This window comes from Ascoidea rubescens (assembly GCF_001661345.1).
Source record: "Ascoidea rubescens DSM 1968 unplaced genomic scaffold ASCRUscaffold_5, whole genome shotgun sequence".
Lineage (NCBI taxonomy): Eukaryota > Fungi > Ascomycota > Saccharomycetes > Ascoideales > Ascoideaceae > Ascoidea > Ascoidea rubescens.
This window is the reverse complement of record NW_017962917.1, coordinates 687,537-706,999: the sequence shown is the minus strand read 5'-3', so window position 1 is coordinate 706,999 and position 19,463 is coordinate 687,537. Positions and strand designations below refer to the sequence as shown.

Genomic DNA, 19,463 nt, shown 5'->3' with positions numbered 1-19,463 from the left:
ATCTAAAAATTATTAAGATTCTGAAAATTCTAAAAATCTAATAAGATAAAAAAAAAACAAGTAAAAAAAAAAATCAAATAACTAAAACCCAGCTATTTAAGAAAAAACAGTAAAATCATTTTTTGTTGAGATATCCTAAATTTCATATCTGCTGGTATCATCAACTTTGATGAAATCTTTGCAAGTATGAAATCTTTTTGAGAGATGGCTATTTCCTGGTCTATGTGTGCGAACCTTTGAGTTTGGAACTGTGAATGTTGGATTTGTTTAATTTATGGTGACTTGCTTTTAAAATTTTTCGAGTAATATTAATAATTGTTTATTAATTAGTTGTTTATTAGTTAATTGTTTTAACCCTTTAGGTTCTGCAGCTGATATTTTCTTGATTGAAGTCATTTCCGGGAAGAGTTGTTTGAAATAATCAAAGAACTTTTCAGGACTCGGATAATCACCTATTATACTATTTATCTTTTGCAGGTTGATTTTGCAAAATACATGTCCTATAAGGGGAAGAATAGAGCGAGACATTGCAATTTCGTTGAAGTGCCAATTCCGATTAATTTTAGAACTGCATCTTTTGTATTTGTTGACCAATATTTCTCCAAGTATTATAGATAAATTCTATTATATTCTTAGCAGTAATTTTTCGATAGTAATATCTGAATGCTCACCTCTCTATTCAATCCCTTTCATTTTGCTATTATCCCAAAAGACTAGTTCCAAATTCACCATTTTTTGCAAATATCTCGAACAAAACGATACCGGAAATTTCAAAAGCGGAATATGCAATGTTCGAGTTCGGAACACTCACGTGGTTTTCCTTCACAATCGTCTTTTCTCGGTCTCCGAATCATAAAGTTACCCTCTCTGAATATTCAACCACATTATTGGTTTTCGTTTTTTATTCAAATGTTCAGATTATTCAAATATAAATCATCTTCACTTTATCAGAATCAGCTCTTATGAATATATAATAATAATTTTTCTCATGTCCGATAGAATCACTCAATTACAGGTTTGTCTTGACCAGGTATGTTTGAAATAGTTTTTCATTCTATTATTAGTTTTGTCTTTAACATCTTGTATCTCTAACCTTCTCTCATCCTTCTTATTGTTTTGCTGTTTTGCATTTTTTTGTTGATATTGTTTATTTTTTGCAGCTTGTTGAGCAATTTTATGCTTCATTATTTTATGTCAGTTCATATCATGATTTTATACCTGCTCAAGGTGAAGAGAAAATGTCTGATTCTCAAAGTCAAATAGCTGATCCTAAAATCTTTGAAAATACTGTTAAGGAATTATCGACCGATATAATATTGAAAACAAGACAAATCTTGAAAATAATAGAGTCTTTACCTGGTGCGGGTGTTTCCACTGATGATCAATTAAATACCATAAATCTTTTACAGAATCAATTAATTCAATTGGAGAAAAAAAGATTACAAAAAATTGATGAGAAAAATAACTTGTTATTAATTTGTAATGATTTGATTCATCAAGTAACAGATGGTCTTTGTAACAGTAATACATAATTCAACCAAACTAATTTAAAATTACAACGAAATAAAATAAAATACAAAAAAAAAAAAAAAAATCAACTATACTATATTTACCAATTTCACTTTTAATATACATCGATTATTAATTAATCATTTTTAATTAATCTCTTTTCAAGTTTTTCATTCAATTCCATCTTAAAAGTAGTATCTAATAAAACCTCTTTCTTATACCAAAGTTCTTCTTTTTCCTTCATAACTTTTCTTAAATCCTTTTCTAATAACTCCTTAACCTCTAGACTCCACCCTAATTTTCTTTTCAATCTATTGTATATCCCATTCAATTCATTTATATTCTCAGTCTTCTCTATGTTGTCCATATTATCATTGTCATTGTCATTGTCATTGTCATTGTCATTATCACTATGGTTATCATTATCATTTGTTGAGAGTGTATACATTATTTGTTCGATAATCTCTCTCTGAAATTTCGTTAAAGGTCTTTTATTCTCTCTAATATCATTATTATCATTGTCGTTGTCATTATTATCATTGTCATTGTCATTATTATAGTAATTGTTGTTATTATAATTGTTATTGGAATAAATCTCCTGATATCCATTTGATTTATTGGATAATCTTCTTTTCTTATTTGTCTGGCCTATATTTCCAATATTTATACTGCCATCATTACTTATACTGTTATGAAGGTTATTACTGAAATTGTTCCTATTGCCATTTGTATTATGATTGTGATTATAATAGTCATTATAATCCAAATTGATTTCATCATTAAGGTAATCGCTATCATGGATGCTATTAAGTATTAAATTATTATTTGTATTATTTATAGTATTCTTGATATTAATCTTGATAATTTTGCAATCGTCATTTGGATTGTTAAATAATAACTCGGCCAATAGCAGTTCTTTATTAATTTGGTTATTGTTTCCCTTGTTGTTAAATAATTTAATCAATTGTTTAAATCGAGTTCTAGCGTTTCTCTCATGTTGAAATCTTTTATCATTTAATAGGTCAATGTTGTCATAATTATTATCATAATTGATATCGTAATTAACACCATAGTTAATAGTATTCTTATTGTTCTTTATATTACTATCATTTTCTTCATTATCGCTATCAATAAAATTCGATATTTTGTTTTTCCTATTGGAAAACAAATTTTTATTTTCAAACCACCAAGGAAAATTATACCTTTTCACCTCATTACTGAAATCATTATCATTGTTGTTATTGTTATTGTTATTGTTACTATTACCATTACTGTTATTATCATTCGATCCACTTTTCATTTTCATGGTCAGTTTATTAATATTGTGTTGCTCATTATACTGATTGTCATCGTCAATATGTGGAATATTATTATGAACTGTTCTCATATGTTTTGTTAAAGCATCTGATCTTGTAAAATTTCTTGAGCATTCTGGCACAATACAATAAAATGGTTTTTCTCCCGTATGTGATCTTAAATGAGAAACTAGTGCAAATCTACTTGGTTGATTAACTCCAAATCTTAAACACCCATTCCATTCACATTTATATTTTGACTGTCGAATCCCAATATGATCGTTGTTAATATGACGAACTAATTTATCTAAGGAGTGAAATTTTTTATCACAGTTCACCCATTTGCATATTGAAATCTTCTCAACACTATTAACATTAAAATTAGCATTAGCATTAGCATTAGCATTATTATTAGTAGCAGTGGTAGTGCTATTGTTATTGTATTTTATAATATTAAACTGATGAGTTGGGATTCCAGATGATGAAAATGAAGACTTCTTGCTACTTCCATAATTAGACAAGGATAGTTTGTCCATAGACTTGATATTAGCTTTTTTCTTTGTATTTTGTAAAGCTCCATTGCTATCAGACAATTCAAGATCAGAATCAGAATCATCATTTATGGCATAATTTGAACTTAATTTTAAGCTCTGAGATAAACCGGTAGTATTAGTGTTTTGCTTTGAATGATCAGGGGTCTTTGCATTATTTCCATTATGATTCCCAGGGCTGTTCTCATTTTCAAAGGAATTATTATAATTTGGTTGTTTGTAGTTGTTTACGATTTCGCTATCGTTGTTGATCAATGAGCTTATGGATAATGGGTTTCTTCCAACCATTATGATTAATGAATAGCGGGTTTGAGTAGAAGTAGAAAAGAAATAACTAAAAAGAAGACACAAAGAATAAAAGTACACCAGCAGTGCAACCCCAATAAAACCACGATATAATCAAATATTGGTAGTGATCGCAATTTATCGCAATTAAATAGTTCCACCAACCGATCAAGACAAATCCACTTTGAAGCAGGTTTTCTGAAAAATTCTCGAAAAAATGGGAGAGTTGCGCATAAATTTGCAGAGCTGAGCATAACTACAGTACAAACCACTTCAAAAACAGGACTTTTGTTCATTTAGCCAAAAACGATCTTTTGAAACAGAGAATATATAAAGAAGTGGAAATTTTTCAAAATGAAACGACTTGAAAATGTGAATGAAATGGTCTAGAAAGTCTAGAAGTGATGTTAAAAAAGTCTAGAAATACTCAAAGATTAGAAAAAAAGTGAGAAAAATCTATGGAAAATGGGGATGCAATAATATGGAGCAGCAAAAGTGCACATTGCTCAGGATTGGTAGGCAAACCTGCCAAAGAAATGGCTTTCTAGTGCTGTTTTTTCACCAGTAACATCAATAGCTCCAGAAATTGTCACTTTTCTTCGGACTGTTGGACGTTTCTCGCACTCAAGCTCCTTGATGTCTTCGACATTGATAGCGCCACTGATGGTTCTCTTTTTGCTGTAGTTTAAGTCCACGTTCAAGTCTCTCTTGGACAACGGCTGATGTGGGTCGTGTGGGCTTTTCTTTGTAGATTGAGTGTTTTGTTTATTTAGATTCTTATTCATAAAGGAGTATTTGCTCCGGAGTTCGCTCAAAAACGACTTGTTGATGGTAACAACTTTTTCGTTTTGGTAAGCCAATTGAGTGCTGGGTTCTTGCTCACTATCAGTGTCGTCGCTGATTTCTGATAAATTGAACTGATCTTGATTGTCAGAGATTTTAGGTGGGTTTTCATGAGAGACGCTGGGGAGATTTTCGTTTTTGAAATCATTGTCAGTTAGATCTATGATTTTATTCTTGTCAAATTTGTTGTTATTATTGAGTGTAATAGTAAATAGGTCATCCTGACTGGGTTTTTTGAAAAATTTGCTAAAACTAGAAGTCTTGAGGGCATTGTTTTGATTATTTGGGTTAAAGCCCTTTAATCTTTTAGTTACAGGAGTTGAAAAGGATAGGTTATTGCTTTGATTATTTTTATAAAGGTTTTGTTTAGTTTTCATGGATGGTGGTGAGGAATTTCTCAGTATTGATTTTACTGAGGAGATTTTGGTATTGGTGGTGTCAGTATTTTTATTTTTTGGAGAAAAGAAGGAATCAATTGTTGAGAATTTGACCTTTGAAGAATTTAAGTGAGCATTTTTTGAATTATAAGCTGAAGCGCTAATGCTTGAATTATAAGTTGAAGCGCTAATGTTTGAGGCTTTAAAGGTGTTTGTGTTGATGATTTTATTATTTGGAGTAAAGTAGTTATTGTTAGTGGTAGTTGTAGTGGTAGCAATAGCAGTAGTGGCGGTGGTAGTGGTAGTAGGATTGTTGTCGTTTTTATTGATTGAGTAGTGTTTATTGAAGTTGTAATTTTTATTGATTAATAATTCTCTTGAAATCAATTTTTTATGAGTAAAAGGGTCTATTTCGCCAATTGACACTAGGTAGTGAAGATTTTGGTCGTCATATTTTTTGCCGATGCAAGAGTATAGGATGTTATAATCGATGGGGGTTTCATTATCTTGATAATTATTTTGTTGATTATCTTGTTGAGAGGGAATTGGGTTTAGGGTGGTTATTTTTGAGGTAATTGGATCGAATACTCTTTGGTAGGTGAAACAATAGTATACTTTTAGGAAGATTTGGTCGAAATTGGAAGGTATTTTAAATTTGTTTTGGAATCTTAGAAACAAGAGGAGTTTTTTCAAGTTTGAGTATTTTTTGACTAAGGACAAGGAAGTTTTTAGACCAATATTTGGAATACCCTTGTAGTAGTCGCAGCCACATAGGGAGACGACTAGTTTTAGTTGATAGTGGTTGAGGGAAGAGAATGAGGGTATTTTGGTGAAATCGGATGAGCTGATTTCGATGAAATGACCAGAATCGTTTAATTTTGTGAGTAGTGTTTTGCAGCCAAAGATAAGTAGGTCAGAGTCTTCGCTAATAACAGCGTCAACCAAGCCGGATTTTTCGAGATAGACCAATTGAGAGTCAGCTTCGTAGGGGGCGACAATGTATTTGATGTTGTTCGCTTTCAAGTAGTCTATGATTGTTTTGGCGAATGGTGGGGAGATGTCTATTGATTTCAAGTGAGCGTCGAGAGCTTTTTTGTAGTTTGCCTGTTGAAAGTATGCGTCGGCTAGTTGTTTGTTTTTGAGTCTTGATTGTGATCTGGAAGATTCAGTGGAGGCCTTTGTAGGGAGGTAGTCGCCATCGAAGACGAGGTAGGGGGAGATGTTGAAGTGGGCGAGGAGGTTTAGCTTTTTGATAAAGTAGTTTAAGTATTTGTTTGTGGATTTGTTGTGGTAGATTTCGAGGTTTGAGGAGATGATGGCTTTATGTAGCCATGAGTAGGCATCGATGGCTATTGATTTGTTAGCGTAGGCGTTTAGATGAGAGTTTTTTTGGATTGGTTTCAAGCATGGCAATAGGCCAGATATACCCATTAAGAGAGAGTGGGAGAGGGATAGAGGTGTATTAAGGAGATGAAAAAAGTGTAATGAAAGGATGGAGTGTGAGGATTAGTGATAGGAACAAGCTTTGAAAGACGCGAAAAGTTAAGAGAGAGTGAATGGGAGTGAATGAGGGTGAATGAGAGTGAGTGAGAGTGAATAAGAGAGGATTGTTATTGAATAAGATAATCAAGCAATCAGTGTTTGGAAGAGAACGCTTATCTACACAAAAGAGCAGTGGAGAGTAAGTTTTGATGCAGATAAGAGTAGCGAGAAGGTGAAAATTTTGCGAAACTCGAGTAGTGTTGTGAAAGCACTTTGAGTTTATTTGGGGTATATTGGTGTGTATTACAGAGAAATAAAGAGAAATAAAGAGAAATAAAGAGAAATAAAGAGAGAGATAAAGATAAAGATAAAGAGATGGATACAATAATGATTAGAGTTATTGTGTGTGTTTTGTTTATTATTGGAGTTACGGAGGTAATGAGAGTGAGTAGCGAAGAGGTTGATTATGAAGGCAAGTATCTTTCGTGTATCAGCGAGTATGAAAATGAATATAAGAATGAGTATGAGTATAGTAATGTTACAGAGCATGAAAATGAAGATGGTGGTGATTATGATAATGAGCTCCCGTTGGTTGAGATTATTGCTACAGGAGGAACAATTGCCTCTAGTGCCAACTGCACATTGTTGACAGCAGGCTACTCGGTGAACTTGACGATAGAGAATCTCGTGCAGAAGATACCCGAGTTGAAAGGGTTGGCCCACATTGAGACGAAGCAGATCTTCAACATTGGGTCGAACGAGTTGACGTCGAAGAACTTGGTGGAGTTGCGAGAGTTTATTCTTGGGTTGGTGGGAGACAGAGAGAAGAAGATCGATGGGATAGTGATCACTCATGGAACCGACACGCTCGAGGAGACGAGTTTCTTCTTGGAGATGACGTTGAAGGTGAGCGTTCCCATAGTGTTGACGGGGTCGATGAGGCCCAGCTCAGCGTTGTCGTCGGATGGCATCATGAACCTCTACCAGGCAGTGTATGTGGCCAGCAGGAAGCAGGAGTCGCTGAACAGAGGCATCTTGGTCAACTTGAACGACAGGATCTTGTCTGGCTTCTACATCAGCAAGGGCAACGCCAACTCGTTGGACACGTTCAAGAACTTCGAGCAGGGCAACTTGGGCATGTTCATCAACAATGAGATTGTGTGGTTCATCGGCAACGAGAGCCGCTTCAACAGGTTGTCCGGCTTCTTCAGCAACTTCAGACTCAAGGGGCGAGGAGGACACTTGCCGGAGGTGATCATCCTCTACGGCTACCAGGAGTTGAATCCGGCGTTGGTGGAGTTGGCCATCACACAGCTCCACGCCAGGGGCATTGTGTTGGCAGGAACAGGCTCTGGATCCTGGACCGAGCAGGGCAACTTGGTGGCGTTGGAGGCGTCGCAGAAGCACGGCATCCCCGTGGTGTACAGCTCCAGGACGTTGAACGGGATTGTGCCCATCGAGAACTTGCCCGTGGTGGTGGAGGGAAGAGCCTTCACGCACGCCATTGCCAGTGGATTTTTGAATCCGCAAAAGACACGGATATTGTTGCAGTTGTGTTTGAACGAAAACTACTCTGTGGACGAGATCAAACGAGTGTTTCGCAACGTCTATGGAGGAGGTATCCTAGAAAACGGCTCTTGAATTAGCCGAACCGTGTCATCTATACAGAACTGCGCAAGTGAACTCGCGGTGTTCATCCAGTGGGATATTCCAGTACCAGTTAAACAACAAGGATCCGGATTATGCAACATCCACGCAATGCTTAGTCAGCCGCTGGGCGGGTGCGCGCACCAGATCAGCACTGCTCCTCCGCTGCAGGGCCGCTAGCCGCATAGTCTTCCGGGAAAGCTTGAGGTGCGCACGTGCTGCAGCCGGCTCGCACAGGGGGTCTCGCTTGCTGAGCCGGGCGCCACGGCACGGAGTGTAGAGTGGGTGCGCGTATACACACGGGGGTGCACATACACACGCAGGTATAGGCAGAGCTGACATACTGCCGCTGTGTGATTGGGTGCAGTGGGTGTCTCAGGAGTTATCAAAACCATCTGCACGCGCCATTTTTGCTGTTTCTGGGTGTGTGCGGCGGTGCCAACCTGTCTGTGCGTGGCGCGCGAGGGGCTGCGCTTGCCCGATGTGGGAGTAATTCCTAATGCCGGCAGCGGGCTGCAGTGGCGACACAGGTGGATGAGGTGGATGAGGTGCCAGCACCGGAGAAGCAGCAGAAGCACAGGCAGAAGATGCTGCTGTTGCTGCTGCTGCTTCCTAGTTCTGCTACTGCGGTGCTGCAATGCGTGTGCCAGAGCAGCGGCATCTGCGTTTGGGAGCAACATTATCTTAACAATCAGTGCAGCAACTGTATTTTAGCATATTCGCTCTAGAAAGCTCGCAACATCTTGTAATATCTTGCAATACCTTCTCTATCTCTGTTTCTCTTTCTCTCAACTCCAGTCTCCAGCTGCTTTCTTTTCGTTGATCTCTCACACTTGAACACAGGCTTTAGTCTCTTGTTGGCCCACCTTTTGTTTCTCTTTCTATTTGCTTTCTTCCAAGTTTCATTCCATCAAAACGAAGGGTGCTGATTAAATAAATTCTTAGACCCACTCCAACTTTATCCCAGCTGCTAAGATTTCCCATATCTAAAAAATCTAGCATTTTATTACTCTTCCTCCCAAAGACACACTGCTATTTTCTACGCTGGTTCCAACTTATCAAAAAAAACACTGCAAAACACCACCAATTACTGGAAATTACTGGAAATTATTGCAAATTATTGCAAAGTATTGCATTTTGCCAAAATTCTAATTATCAAATCATACATTTTCAAATTCACTCATAATAATTGCAGAAAAACTCAAATACAAAAATAAAAAAAACTAATCTCAACTCTCACTCTCACTCTCTTTCTCTGTTATTTAAGCAATACAAGATTATTTTCGTCTCCATTCCAATCACTACAGTAATTGAATTGTATTCTATCGTATCCTATTGTATTGTATTGTATTGTATTGAATTAAATCTCCTCTCTCTTTATTCATCCACCACCATACCATTATATTCATTATATTCATATTTCATTATAATCATAATCTATTATTTTCACCATACTCATAATCCATTATATCCTCTGGCTTGACCTTGTTAAAGTTTATCAATTTATCAATTTATCAATTTTTCAATTTATCAACTACTTCCAAATCCTATTTCCAATTCTATTTCTACCTCTCTGGCTTGTTTTCATTTTACTTATACCCTATATTTTCTCGCTACTTTCCATTATCCATTAGCTTCCATTCTTGTTCATCATCACCATCTCCATCAGTTCCAAAATATCTCCAATTAATTCCATTCAACTAATTACTTTCGCCTACTTACATTCTATATCAACACCTCTCTCTCTTTCTTTCTACACCTCTCTCTCTTTCTTTCTATCTATCTACCTCTTTTTTTCATCTTATTCTCATTCTTCTTATTCTTCCATTCTGTTATTCTTCCTTAATTATAATATGTCTCGCATCTTATAATTAAAGAAAATCCCAATTCTATTTCCAATTCTATTTCAACTCTTGTTTTTATTTTTAATATAAATTCTTAACCCAAATTCCTCTTTTTATTTCTCTCCCCTCTCTGTTTTTTTTTCTTCTTCTTCTTCTTCTTATTCTTATTCTTCTCTTTTTATTCTCTTTCCCTCTACTCTTATTCTTCCCTCCTCGCTTTATCAATTCAATCTAATCAATTAAATCTTACATAAAACCACCTGCACTACAAAAAAAAATTAAAGAAAAAAGAAAAAAAAAAAAATATTAATCCAAAAACAAAATCACTCAGAATTATTAATCAATATAATATAATATAATATCAATATAATATAATATAATATCAATATAATATAATATCAATATAACTATCAATATAACAATATCAATATAACAATATCACTCACTTTATCAGTTAATCTCTCATTCTACTATACTAATAACCCTCCCTCTCTCTATCTCTCTTATGCACCATTCAATAGTAATGTCGGTTTCATTTCCTCAGGATAATCTTAATGACTTGAATAAGATTGACAATAAAAAGAATAACAATAAAAACAATAACAACAACAATAATAACAATAATAACAATAATAACAATAATAACGAAAAAATAATAGTTAGCCACTACACCATCTCCTCAAAAAAAAACATCCAAATCCAACAACAATCTCAAAACTACATTTTCAACCCTCAAAGTACTCAATCTACTCAAATCACTCATCCAAATCAACCATCTCAACCACCTCAGCCATCTCAACTCTTCTATAACTCTACCTCTAACTCTCTGAAAAACCTCCCGTTTTCCTCCTTCAATCCCACTCCCACAACTGTCTCAAACATTCCCTCCTCAACTCCAAACTTATCCCACCCCCAGTTCTTCTCTGTTGCTTCCTCTTCCACCCAGGCCCAATCCTCCTCCACTACTGCCTCCCAACAGCAAATCTGCTCCAACTGTGGCACCACAAAGACTCCCCTATGGCGAAGAGCCCCCAATGGCACCTTGATCTGCAACGCCTGTGGCCTATACTACAAAGCTAACAACTGTGATAGACCTGTCAACCTCAAAAGACCTCCCCATTTCGTTGTCATCAAAGACAAAAAAAAACTGCCCTCTTGCAAAGGCGATGGCAAATGTACTGGCACTGGGGGTGCTGCTTCCTGCTCAACCTGTCCCTCCTACAACAACAGGCTTCTTGTAAACAATCCCATCGACAACGACTCCATTCTCTCTCCCAACAACGACTTTCCTAATCCTAGCACTAATCCTAATCCAAATTCTAACAAAAACAAAAACAAAAACTTCGAAATAGACTTTAATGCTGCTCAATCTCCTCCTTTAAATGACCTTTCCCTCTCTTCAAAAGACTCCAACACAATACAAAAACAAAAAATTGACTACAACTCCTCCTACCAGCTGTCCCATCAATCCCAAATCACTTCTACAAACATACACATAAACCCTCTCACTCTCCCTCTCTCTCTTTCTGACACAAAACTCACACCCACATCCCACCACCAATCCATAGACATTGATGACGAAAAAGAAGAAGAAACTGTCGCCATTGCCTGCACAAACTGCCAAACTACTGTAACTCCTCTATGGAGAAGAGACGACTCAGGTAACGTCATCTGCAACGCTTGTGGTCTCTACTACAAACTACATGGCTACCACAGACCCATCAAAATGAAAAAAGAAATCATCAAGAGAAGAAGAAGAAACATCGGCCTCTCTGAAAAATCTAGCGATAAACTAAAAGAATCTGACCCTTCAAGACTAGAAGACATTACAACTCCCAAATCTGTATTCAAAAGACCTGTTTCCTCTCTTTCCAAAAATCAAAATCTGTCAAAAGACAAAATCTCAAAAAAGAGAGCTCTAACAAAAGCTGTTGAAAACTGTTTAAATGAAAAATCAAGACCCTGCATCTCAACCCCAGGCTCCCTAACCAATTCTCCAGTCTCTTCAACAATATCCTTATCAAACCCTCCAATATATCAAACCAAAAGCGTTAGTCCTTCCTCAACTTCAAATCAACTCTTCTCTGCAACTTATAGCTCAGCAAATATAACTACCACATCCTCTGGTTTCCAAAATATAAGTCAATTCCCAAATCCATCCACAAACTTTTATCAAACAACATCCATCACCCCAATAAATACACCAGCAAATACAAATACAAATACTAATGCAAATCAGTGTTTTAACCAAAATATAACTTCTGATATGGATGTAGATACAATCCCAAATAACCAATCGTCTATCTCTAATCAAAATGACAAAACCACCTCAAATCCTTTAAATTTCTCTAAATTTGGTTCCTACAAACGAAACTTACCCCCATTAAGAGGAATTCCACTAACTTATGGAAATCACGATATTTCCAATCTATTTCATAAAGAGGACGATTTTAATGAAATTCCAACAAGAAGAAACCATTATCCAATAAATATCGGCAACCAAGTACTACTACCCTCACACACTTATAACCATTCTCACAATAATACTAACCAACACTCGCTACGTCACCAGAACTATAGAACAATTGCTAGTACTTCTCGTGCTTCTCTAGGCTCAATTTTGCCTCCTCACCCTTCTTCTGCTTCCTCAAATCTTTCATCTCATTTAGAATCTCCTAGCACTGCCTCACTTTCCTCAAATATTTCAACCGGTGTTTCTCTTCCATTACCAGCTTCATCTGTTAAATTACCCCCATTCAAAGAATTGATATCCTCAACTCTTCCTAGCTTTAATTCTCTATTAAGTTTGAATAATCAAGAACAACGTAGTAATTTTCACAACGATGAATTGATCACCTTACCTGCTCCAACAACCCATGGTAATATTAACAATCCCAATTCTTCAATACGCTTTCAATCAAATTTTTCTTTTGCATATCCTAGAGCTTCAGCGTTTGAAAGTTCCGATGTTTCATCTACTGATCCTTCTAATCCAAGCAACGATACTTCTACTCAACACACTACAGAAAGCACCCAGTTCGTAATGAATATTCCTCGTTCAGGTGGTTTTAATGACGCAAAATAAAAATACTAAAAATTGATTAAATTAAAAATTAGCAAAAAGAAAAGCTAAAAGTAACGAAAAATAACTATAGAATTTTCAGAAAAACAACAAAATAAAACAATGATAGAAATCAGATATATAACTTAAATGCGTATTCTCATCAACTTCTCATTTTCTTTATTTGTACCTTTACTTTATTTTTATTTTTATCTTTATCTTTATCTTTATCTTTATTACTATTATTTTATTATTACTTTACTACCTACTTAAAAAAAACTTAACTATACTTATCTTGAAGATGTTTATGCCTTTATTTCATTTCATGCTTTTGAATTATATTATATTTTATGGAACCAGTAACTTTTTTATTCACTGTTTGCTATTTTATTTAATCATTTGATTTATATCCTTTATCAATCAACAATACTGCATTAAATATCCTACTTTTATTTGCTTTTTTGTCACTGAACTATATACTTACCTGTCCCGTATTTGTATTTTTTTCTTTTTTCTTTTTTGTCTTTTTTCTTTTTTGTCTTTTATTGTATTTAGTTTATTTAGTTTCCAGTCGCTACTTTAATTGAATCAAATTGAATATCATAAACTGTTGAAGATGTCTTTCTCTAGCAAATTATATCCTCTTCTGGATCAAGCACCTATTTCCATCTCGGATATTTCCCAAACAGAGCAGTTGCCAAAACAACCCGTTCCTGAAGGGGGATCGGCACACAAACCCAAAGTATCCAGATCTCCCCTGCAAAAACATTCTGCTTTCAAAGGGGTGTGCTCAAATCTTTTTCAAAGATCAGTCTTTTTGTCTCGAATCACTGGGAGCTTTTCGTAGAGAATTTTAAGCAGATAACTGTTTTAAAAAGATAACTGTTTTGAAGAGATGGCGTTGGTAACGAGATAACTGCTCTACACAAACAGGTGTTGGTTCAATTCAGCCAAAGTCGACGAGCTCTGTTGCTCCAGATTGGGTCTCTTCAACTATAAATGGCTCGACGTTGAGTCGTTTTTCTTCTCGTTTCTCTCCTTTGCTTCACTCTCGGTTACTGCAAGATGGATGTTGGAATACACTTTAATCAGGATATAAAGGACGTTGCTGTTATTGGAGCAGGTCCTGGTGGTGCTGCTGTTACCAAGGCACTTTTGGCCGAAAACCATTTCAACAAAATCAAGATGTTTGAAAAGAGGTCGAAATTTGGTGGTTTATGGAACTACACTGAATCCTTTGATAATTTTCATCCTATTCCATGCGAGGACCCACTTTCCTATGATCCATTGCCTGCTGAACCAAAAACACCTTATGATAAGGCACACTATTCTGGTGATGATTACATCTACCCAACTCCTGCCTATTACTACTTGGACACCAATGTTCCATCTGCTATCATGGCCTATAATGGCTATCCTTTTGCAAAGGACTTGCCCATTTTTCCCTTGAGAAAGGACGTCTTGGACTACTTGGTGAATTACTCAAAGGAAATAAGTGAATATGTTTTGTTCAAGACTAAAGTTGTCGATATTCGACTAGTTTTCAATGAGAATAATGGCACATCTGCTTACAAATGGAGAGTCACCTCTAGACCTGTTTCCAAAAAAACAAATGGGGCTTTGATTGAAAGTGCTGCTTCTGATACCATTGAGTTGTTTGACGCTGTGGTAGTGGCAAGTGGAAACTATGATATTCCCTATGTTCCTAACAGACCTGGTTTGAAAGAGTGGAACGAAAAATTTCCTGGCTCAATTATACATTCAAAATCCTATAAAAAGCCTCAAGATTATAAAAGTAAAAACACTCTAATTATTGGAAATTCTGCTTCAGGTGCTGATTTAGCCTTTCAAATTGTCACAATCAACAACTGCACTGTCTGGAAGAGCAAAAGAAGTGAAACAGCATTGCCTGCTGGGAAAGATGATAGAATTGTCGATGTTCCTGATGTTGAAAAATTCGACTATGAAAATAAAAAAATTTTCTTTGTTGATGGTTCCTCTTTAGATAACATTGATAAAGTCATTTTTTGTACCGGCTATTTAAGATCAATTCCTTACCTTAACAGTCTATCTGACACCAAAACTTATAAACACCCTTTAATAACCGACGGTTTAAAGATTCATGGTCTATACAGGCAATTACTATCTTACAGGTTTCCTGCTTTAGCAATTATTGGTATACCGAGAAATGTTTTGCCAACAAGACTATCAGAGACCCAAGGAACTTGGTTAGCAAGAGTTTGGTCTGGCAGAATTAAATTGCCTGACGTTCAAACAATGGAAAATGAGGAAAGTGAAACAATTAGACAAAGGGGAAATGGAACTGGTTTTCACGATTTAAGATATCCCGAAGATGTTAAATATTACCATCTATTGAATAAAGAAATCGTCCAACTCGGTATGGATTATGGTTTATTCCCCGTAATATGGGACAATGATCAAATTAAACTAAGATCTCACATTAATGAATTGAAAGAAGCATTTATTGCTTATAAAAAGGAGACTGGAATAAGTGCAACTACTGTAAAGGAATTACAAGACGCCGGTCTCTTCACTTATAATTATGATAAGATTTATCAGCTTGAAGAGTTGCCACATAAAAATGTAATATAACTTTGTAAATATTTAGAAATAAATCATATAATATAAAATAGAATATATAATAAAATAGTATAAATAAAAAAGAACCAGTGAAATTGACAAAAAATGATAATGAAGAAATGAATGATAATTCAAATGAAGTAAAATGCTAAATAACAATTATTTGCCCAAAAATGTAAAAATATAATTATAATAAAAACAAGAGTGGAGGTGTCAAATCTAAAAAAAAAAAAAGAAAAATCTGCCTTGTTTAGAAAGGAAAACGTAATAACAATAATAAAAAAGATCGATGATAATAAACCTAAAATACTCAACCGCAAGTAAAAACTGGGGTTTGAATATTTCTTGATCTGCCTTCTCTTTCTAGTGGAGGAACCTCAGAGTTTGTATTATCACTTAATGGGACACTGCCCATTAAACCTTTACTTTCGGCAAAGTCGCTACTTCTTTCAAATAATGGATCTCTTTGATAATATTCGTCGATAATTGGATGTAAAAGAACTGTTTGACCCTTGATTGTTAAGGTTGTATTAGTTGGAACAGTAATCCAATCACCTCTCTCAAATGTTAAGGGTTCTGAAGCAACCATGATAATATCTTGTCTTCTATCCAATCTTTCCATCTTATATTGACCTGGTTCATATTCAACAAATGCTGATCCGCAGGAAAAATGCAATGAAGCAGCTTCTTGAGTCTTTGAAGTTATATATCTGGATATAACCACTGAAGATGAATCAGTTACAGCAAAATTTAATAAAGAAGGCTCGGGATTGAAATCTATATCATTTGAAATCTCTTTTAACCATTTATTAATATATTCAATTGTTTTCAATAAACAAGTTCTTAGAACATCATGACCAAAATTTCCAAATATTTTATGGGGATCATATCCCATTTTATCTAAAGTGTCTAAAAATAAAGCAAAACAAACTTCCGAATCAGTTGAACCTTGGATAAAGAGAAAATACTCGTCTTTCAAATGCGCTAAAATTCTTCTTTTGATTTTATTAAAATTTGAAATACCACCATTGTGCATAAACATCAAGGAATTCAAAACAAATGGATGGCAATTGGTTTCACTCAAGACCCCATAAGTAGACGCTCTAACATGAGCAAAAACCAAGTTTGATTTAGTTCTTTCAGCCAAGGTCTCTAAATTTTGATTGTTCCAGGCAGGAGTAATGGCACGAAATAAACAAGGTTGGTCATATAAATCAGGATCAAGAGAGTAGTAACCGACACCAAATCCATCACCATTAATTGGTCTTCTTCTGTCTAGTCTTAATCTAGAATCAAAGGATTGGTTAATAATAGAATGAGCAGGTCTCGTTAAAAGATGGGAAAGTTTAATAGGCTCAGTTCCTTTGAAAATTAAAAAACGACACATGTCTTGATACTGACTCTTGATAGATGTTGTTTCTTTGATAAATTATAGTTGGACAGAACAGGTTTCAGCGAATTCAGGTGTTTTTCTCTTCCAGTTATATCGTTTTGTATTACTCTATTGACTCACAAGTGCTAGCGAACAGTTATGAATCATCCTTTATATTCCAGCAGCTGTACGGTGCTTCACACAATAGAACAATAAATGTCACAATTTTCGCAAAACACGGGGAGATTTCGCCATTTCGGAGCTTTGCGAGTCCCACGGTTTTCGCAGCCATGTGCAATTTTCGCGGACCATGGTCATTTTCGTTGATTTGGGAACTTTTGGCACAGGCGGAGATAATGTTGAAAAAAACAAGAAAAAACAAGAAAAACTCAAAATGCCGCCAGATTATGCAGCGCATGATTATGCGATTAAACAGATAAATGCATTTGTGATTTGGGGAACTGTTTTGTCACTTGTAGGAGGCATTCATTAGACAAAAAGACATTAATACTAAAGAAACAAAAATATATCATAGGAAGATGCAAAAGTGGAAAAAAAAAGCCAGGAAAATTACTATGAGACAAACGTTCCCAAAGGTGATATTATTGGGTGCTTAGCAGTGAAATTTTGTTGTTTGCAACTGGGTCCAATGTTGCTAGGACCGAATGTGCAGTTGGATGGGATTGAAACCAATTTTCCATTGAACTCGAGATCTAATTTTTGTCCATTATTAATAAATTTCACCTTTTTATTTGGTATTATAGAATTCTTCAAGTTGAAATTGGAATTGACAACAATTACTGGAATCTTAGATGATCTCAAGAAATATGTCGATGTAGATGCTGAGTGTTTTGACACTTTCATGAAAAGCTTTGATGTAATTGAATTCAAACTTGAAAAGTTTTTGTCATTTATTCCTAAAACTAATATATCGGGGTTGTAATCCATTAAATTGTTTTCTAAAGCCCTTTTAACATTTTTGTCAAATATTAAATCAATAGACACAGAAATTTTTTTGTCTTTTGCTGGCTGGTTTTTGAAAATGTTATTGATCAACAATTGATTTATAAACTCTTTATTCAATTTTTCCTTCCAATAGTTTATTTCATCGAAATTGATTAAACCATATTTATCTAAAGTGAATTTGTTTATAATAATTGTAATAAAAACGTTATCGTAGTCATCAACAAAGTTGTTGAAGATCATATTTAAACATTTCAAGGATATTTCATAGTTTTGTAATTTGATTAAATCAAACCCAATTAGTATGTTTTTAGAATTTTCAACATTTTTGCAATACAAATTATGATTAAATTTTGTATTGAACAAAGGTTTATTATATGAGGGAGGAATTAAAAATTGGGGGTTTTTAGCAACAAAATCTGCAAAATTTCCTGGTAGCAAGTTATTTTTTATACAATTATGTATTGCAACATTGGTCTCATAATACGAATTTGTCTTTGGTCCTATTGAAGTTGAGGTATCAAATGAAATTTTTCTAACAAAATTAGTTTTGTTCATTATCAATAATATTTAAACAATTATTTCAGCAATCCAATATTTGAGTTTTTTTTATTTGTTTTTTATTTGTTTTTCTTATCTTTGTATTGATTTGTTTTTAAAAAAAGTAGTAAAAAGAAAAGTAATTAAAATTTGGTAAAAATGATTATTTTTTATATAAATTCAAATTTTTTTAAAGTTCATTACGAAACCCTTCTTTCTTAAATAATAAAAGGGTGAAAAATTAATCAGTTGTAAAATATTATCACTTTTTCTGTATGAAATGACTTTGACATATTTGCTTCTTATATTTTTTTCCTTTTTCTTGTTTTTTGGTTTGGGTTTTGCTTTTTTGATTTCAATTTAGATCATCTGGAGCCATTTCATGGAGAAATTTTTGTATAAATTATGCAACAAATAAATTATAAAAATGGCAATATCCACAATTCGAGGGTTTTATTTGTAGAAACCAGAAACTCAGAAAACTCAGAAAACCAAGATAAAAAGAAAAAGACACAGTTATTTGTGATACTGTCACTTGAAAAGTATTTTTTCAAGGAACAAAATAAGCAAAGTTGGTCATTTTTTGAATATGCTAAAAAATCTGTTGGTAAACCAAAAGCTTGTTTTCCTCACCAGAAGACTTCACCTCCTTATTGTTTGTTTCTTTTGAAAAACGTTGCGTTTTGCTTTCTGATTTCCCAGCAACTGCGCCAGCTAAAGCAATAAAAGACACAAATGCCACTATTAATTCCAAATCCACAGTGGTATTAGAGTCAACAAAGGGAGATGTGATATAATTTTCCAGCAGTCCATTGGAGGCAGTTTTGCTGATCCGGCTGAATTAGAGTGTGAGCCAGATCCTCCTTAAGCGGACGGACACCCAAAGAGCTGTGGATTTAGGCGAAGACCGGTGGAGCATGGCAGGTTCGAGGGTTCCATTTCCGAGAGGCATCCTTATACATCACAAACCGAGTAAGTGTCGGTGCCGGTCTGCTTCCAGACAACACTTCCAAGAGTTAGTCAGCACCGCCACGTAGGGTAACCGTTGACCGCCATCTCCACCGGTCATATACCTCATAGCTGAGTTGCTGCT

At 34.9% G+C, this 19,463-nt stretch overlaps 9 protein-coding genes across 9 annotated transcripts; 4 read left to right on the top strand and 5 right to left on the bottom strand.

The window, feature by feature from the left end:
• Nucleotides 1-984: 984 nt before the first annotated feature.
• On the top strand, nucleotides 985-1,818 carry SRB7 (Srb7p). Its single transcript, XM_020193124.1, has one exon. The coding sequence runs from the start codon at nucleotides 1,239-1,241 to the stop codon at nucleotides 1,530-1,532; it is 294 nt and encodes a 97-aa protein (XP_020047894.1). The 5' UTR covers nucleotides 985-1,238; the 3' UTR covers nucleotides 1,533-1,818.
• Nucleotides 1,499-3,758, bottom strand: ASCRUDRAFT_75578 (uncharacterized protein). The gene has a single exon (XM_020193123.1). The coding sequence runs from the start codon at nucleotides 3,641-3,643 to the stop codon at nucleotides 1,646-1,648; it is 1,998 nt and encodes a 665-aa protein (XP_020047893.1). The 5' UTR covers nucleotides 3,644-3,758; the 3' UTR covers nucleotides 1,499-1,645.
• Nucleotides 3,759-5,232: 1,474 nt separating this feature from the next.
• ASCRUDRAFT_23495 (exonuclease 1 family protein) lies at nucleotides 5,233-6,291 on the bottom strand (the record flags this gene model as incomplete). The annotated part of the gene is made up of 1 exon (XM_020189794.1): nucleotides 5,233-6,291. A coding segment is annotated over one exon (1,059 nt), but the record flags the coding sequence as incomplete, so codon positions are not given.
• Nucleotides 6,292-6,780: 489 nt separating this feature from the next.
• ASCRUDRAFT_33908 (cytosolic L-asparaginase) lies at nucleotides 6,781-7,983 on the top strand (the record flags this gene model as incomplete). Its single annotated transcript, XM_020190476.1, has 1 exon — nucleotides 6,781-7,983. The coding sequence occupies one exon, from the start codon at nucleotides 6,781-6,783 to the stop codon at nucleotides 7,981-7,983; it is 1,203 nt and encodes a 400-aa protein (XP_020047891.1).
• Nucleotides 7,984-8,807: 824 nt separating this feature from the next.
• Nucleotides 8,808-9,465, bottom strand: ASCRUDRAFT_75574 (uncharacterized protein). Its single transcript, XM_020193122.1, has one exon. It carries the CDS (start codon nucleotides 8,989-8,991, stop codon nucleotides 8,836-8,838), a length of 156 nt encoding a protein of 51 aa, XP_020047890.1. The 5' UTR covers nucleotides 8,992-9,465; the 3' UTR covers nucleotides 8,808-8,835.
• Nucleotides 9,466-11,442: 1,977 nt separating this feature from the next.
• On the top strand, nucleotides 11,443-11,592 carry ASCRUDRAFT_27512 (glucocorticoid receptor-like (DNA-binding domain); the record flags this gene model as incomplete). The annotated part of the gene is made up of 1 exon (XM_020190006.1): nucleotides 11,443-11,592. A coding segment is annotated over one exon (150 nt), but the record flags the coding sequence as incomplete, so codon positions are not given.
• Nucleotides 11,593-13,959: 2,367 nt separating this feature from the next.
• ASCRUDRAFT_70058 (FAD/NAD(P)-binding domain-containing protein) lies at nucleotides 13,960-15,507 on the top strand (the record flags this gene model as incomplete). Its single annotated transcript, XM_020191743.1, has 1 exon — nucleotides 13,960-15,507. The coding sequence occupies one exon, from the start codon at nucleotides 13,960-13,962 to the stop codon at nucleotides 15,505-15,507; it is 1,548 nt and encodes a 515-aa protein (XP_020047888.1).
• Nucleotides 15,508-15,805: 298 nt separating this feature from the next.
• On the bottom strand, nucleotides 15,806-16,882 carry DUG3 (glutamine amidotransferase subunit DUG3; the record flags this gene model as incomplete). Its single annotated transcript, XM_020190471.1, has 1 exon — nucleotides 15,806-16,882. The coding sequence occupies one exon, from the start codon at nucleotides 16,880-16,882 to the stop codon at nucleotides 15,806-15,808; it is 1,077 nt and encodes a 358-aa protein (XP_020047887.1).
• Nucleotides 16,883-17,440: 558 nt separating this feature from the next.
• Nucleotides 17,441-18,388, bottom strand: ASCRUDRAFT_70056 (uncharacterized protein; the record flags this gene model as incomplete). Its single annotated transcript, XM_020191742.1, has 1 exon — nucleotides 17,441-18,388. One exon carries the CDS (start codon nucleotides 18,386-18,388, stop codon nucleotides 17,441-17,443), a length of 948 nt encoding a protein of 315 aa, XP_020047886.1.
• Nucleotides 18,389-19,463: the final 1,075 nt, after the last annotated feature.

What these genes read in the sequence shown, in the direction of transcription:
- SRB7 (XM_020193124.1), top strand. Translation starts at nt 1,239, where the DNA reads ATGTCTGATTCTCAAAGTCAAATAGCTGATCCTAAAATCTTTGAAAAT.
- ASCRUDRAFT_75578 (XM_020193123.1), bottom strand. Translation starts at nt 3,643, where the DNA reads ATGGTTGGAAGAAACCCATTATCCATAAGCTCATTGATCAACAACGAT.
- ASCRUDRAFT_75574 (XM_020193122.1), bottom strand. Translation starts at nt 8,991, where the DNA reads ATGCTAGATTTTTTAGATATGGGAAATCTTAGCAGCTGGGATAAAGTT.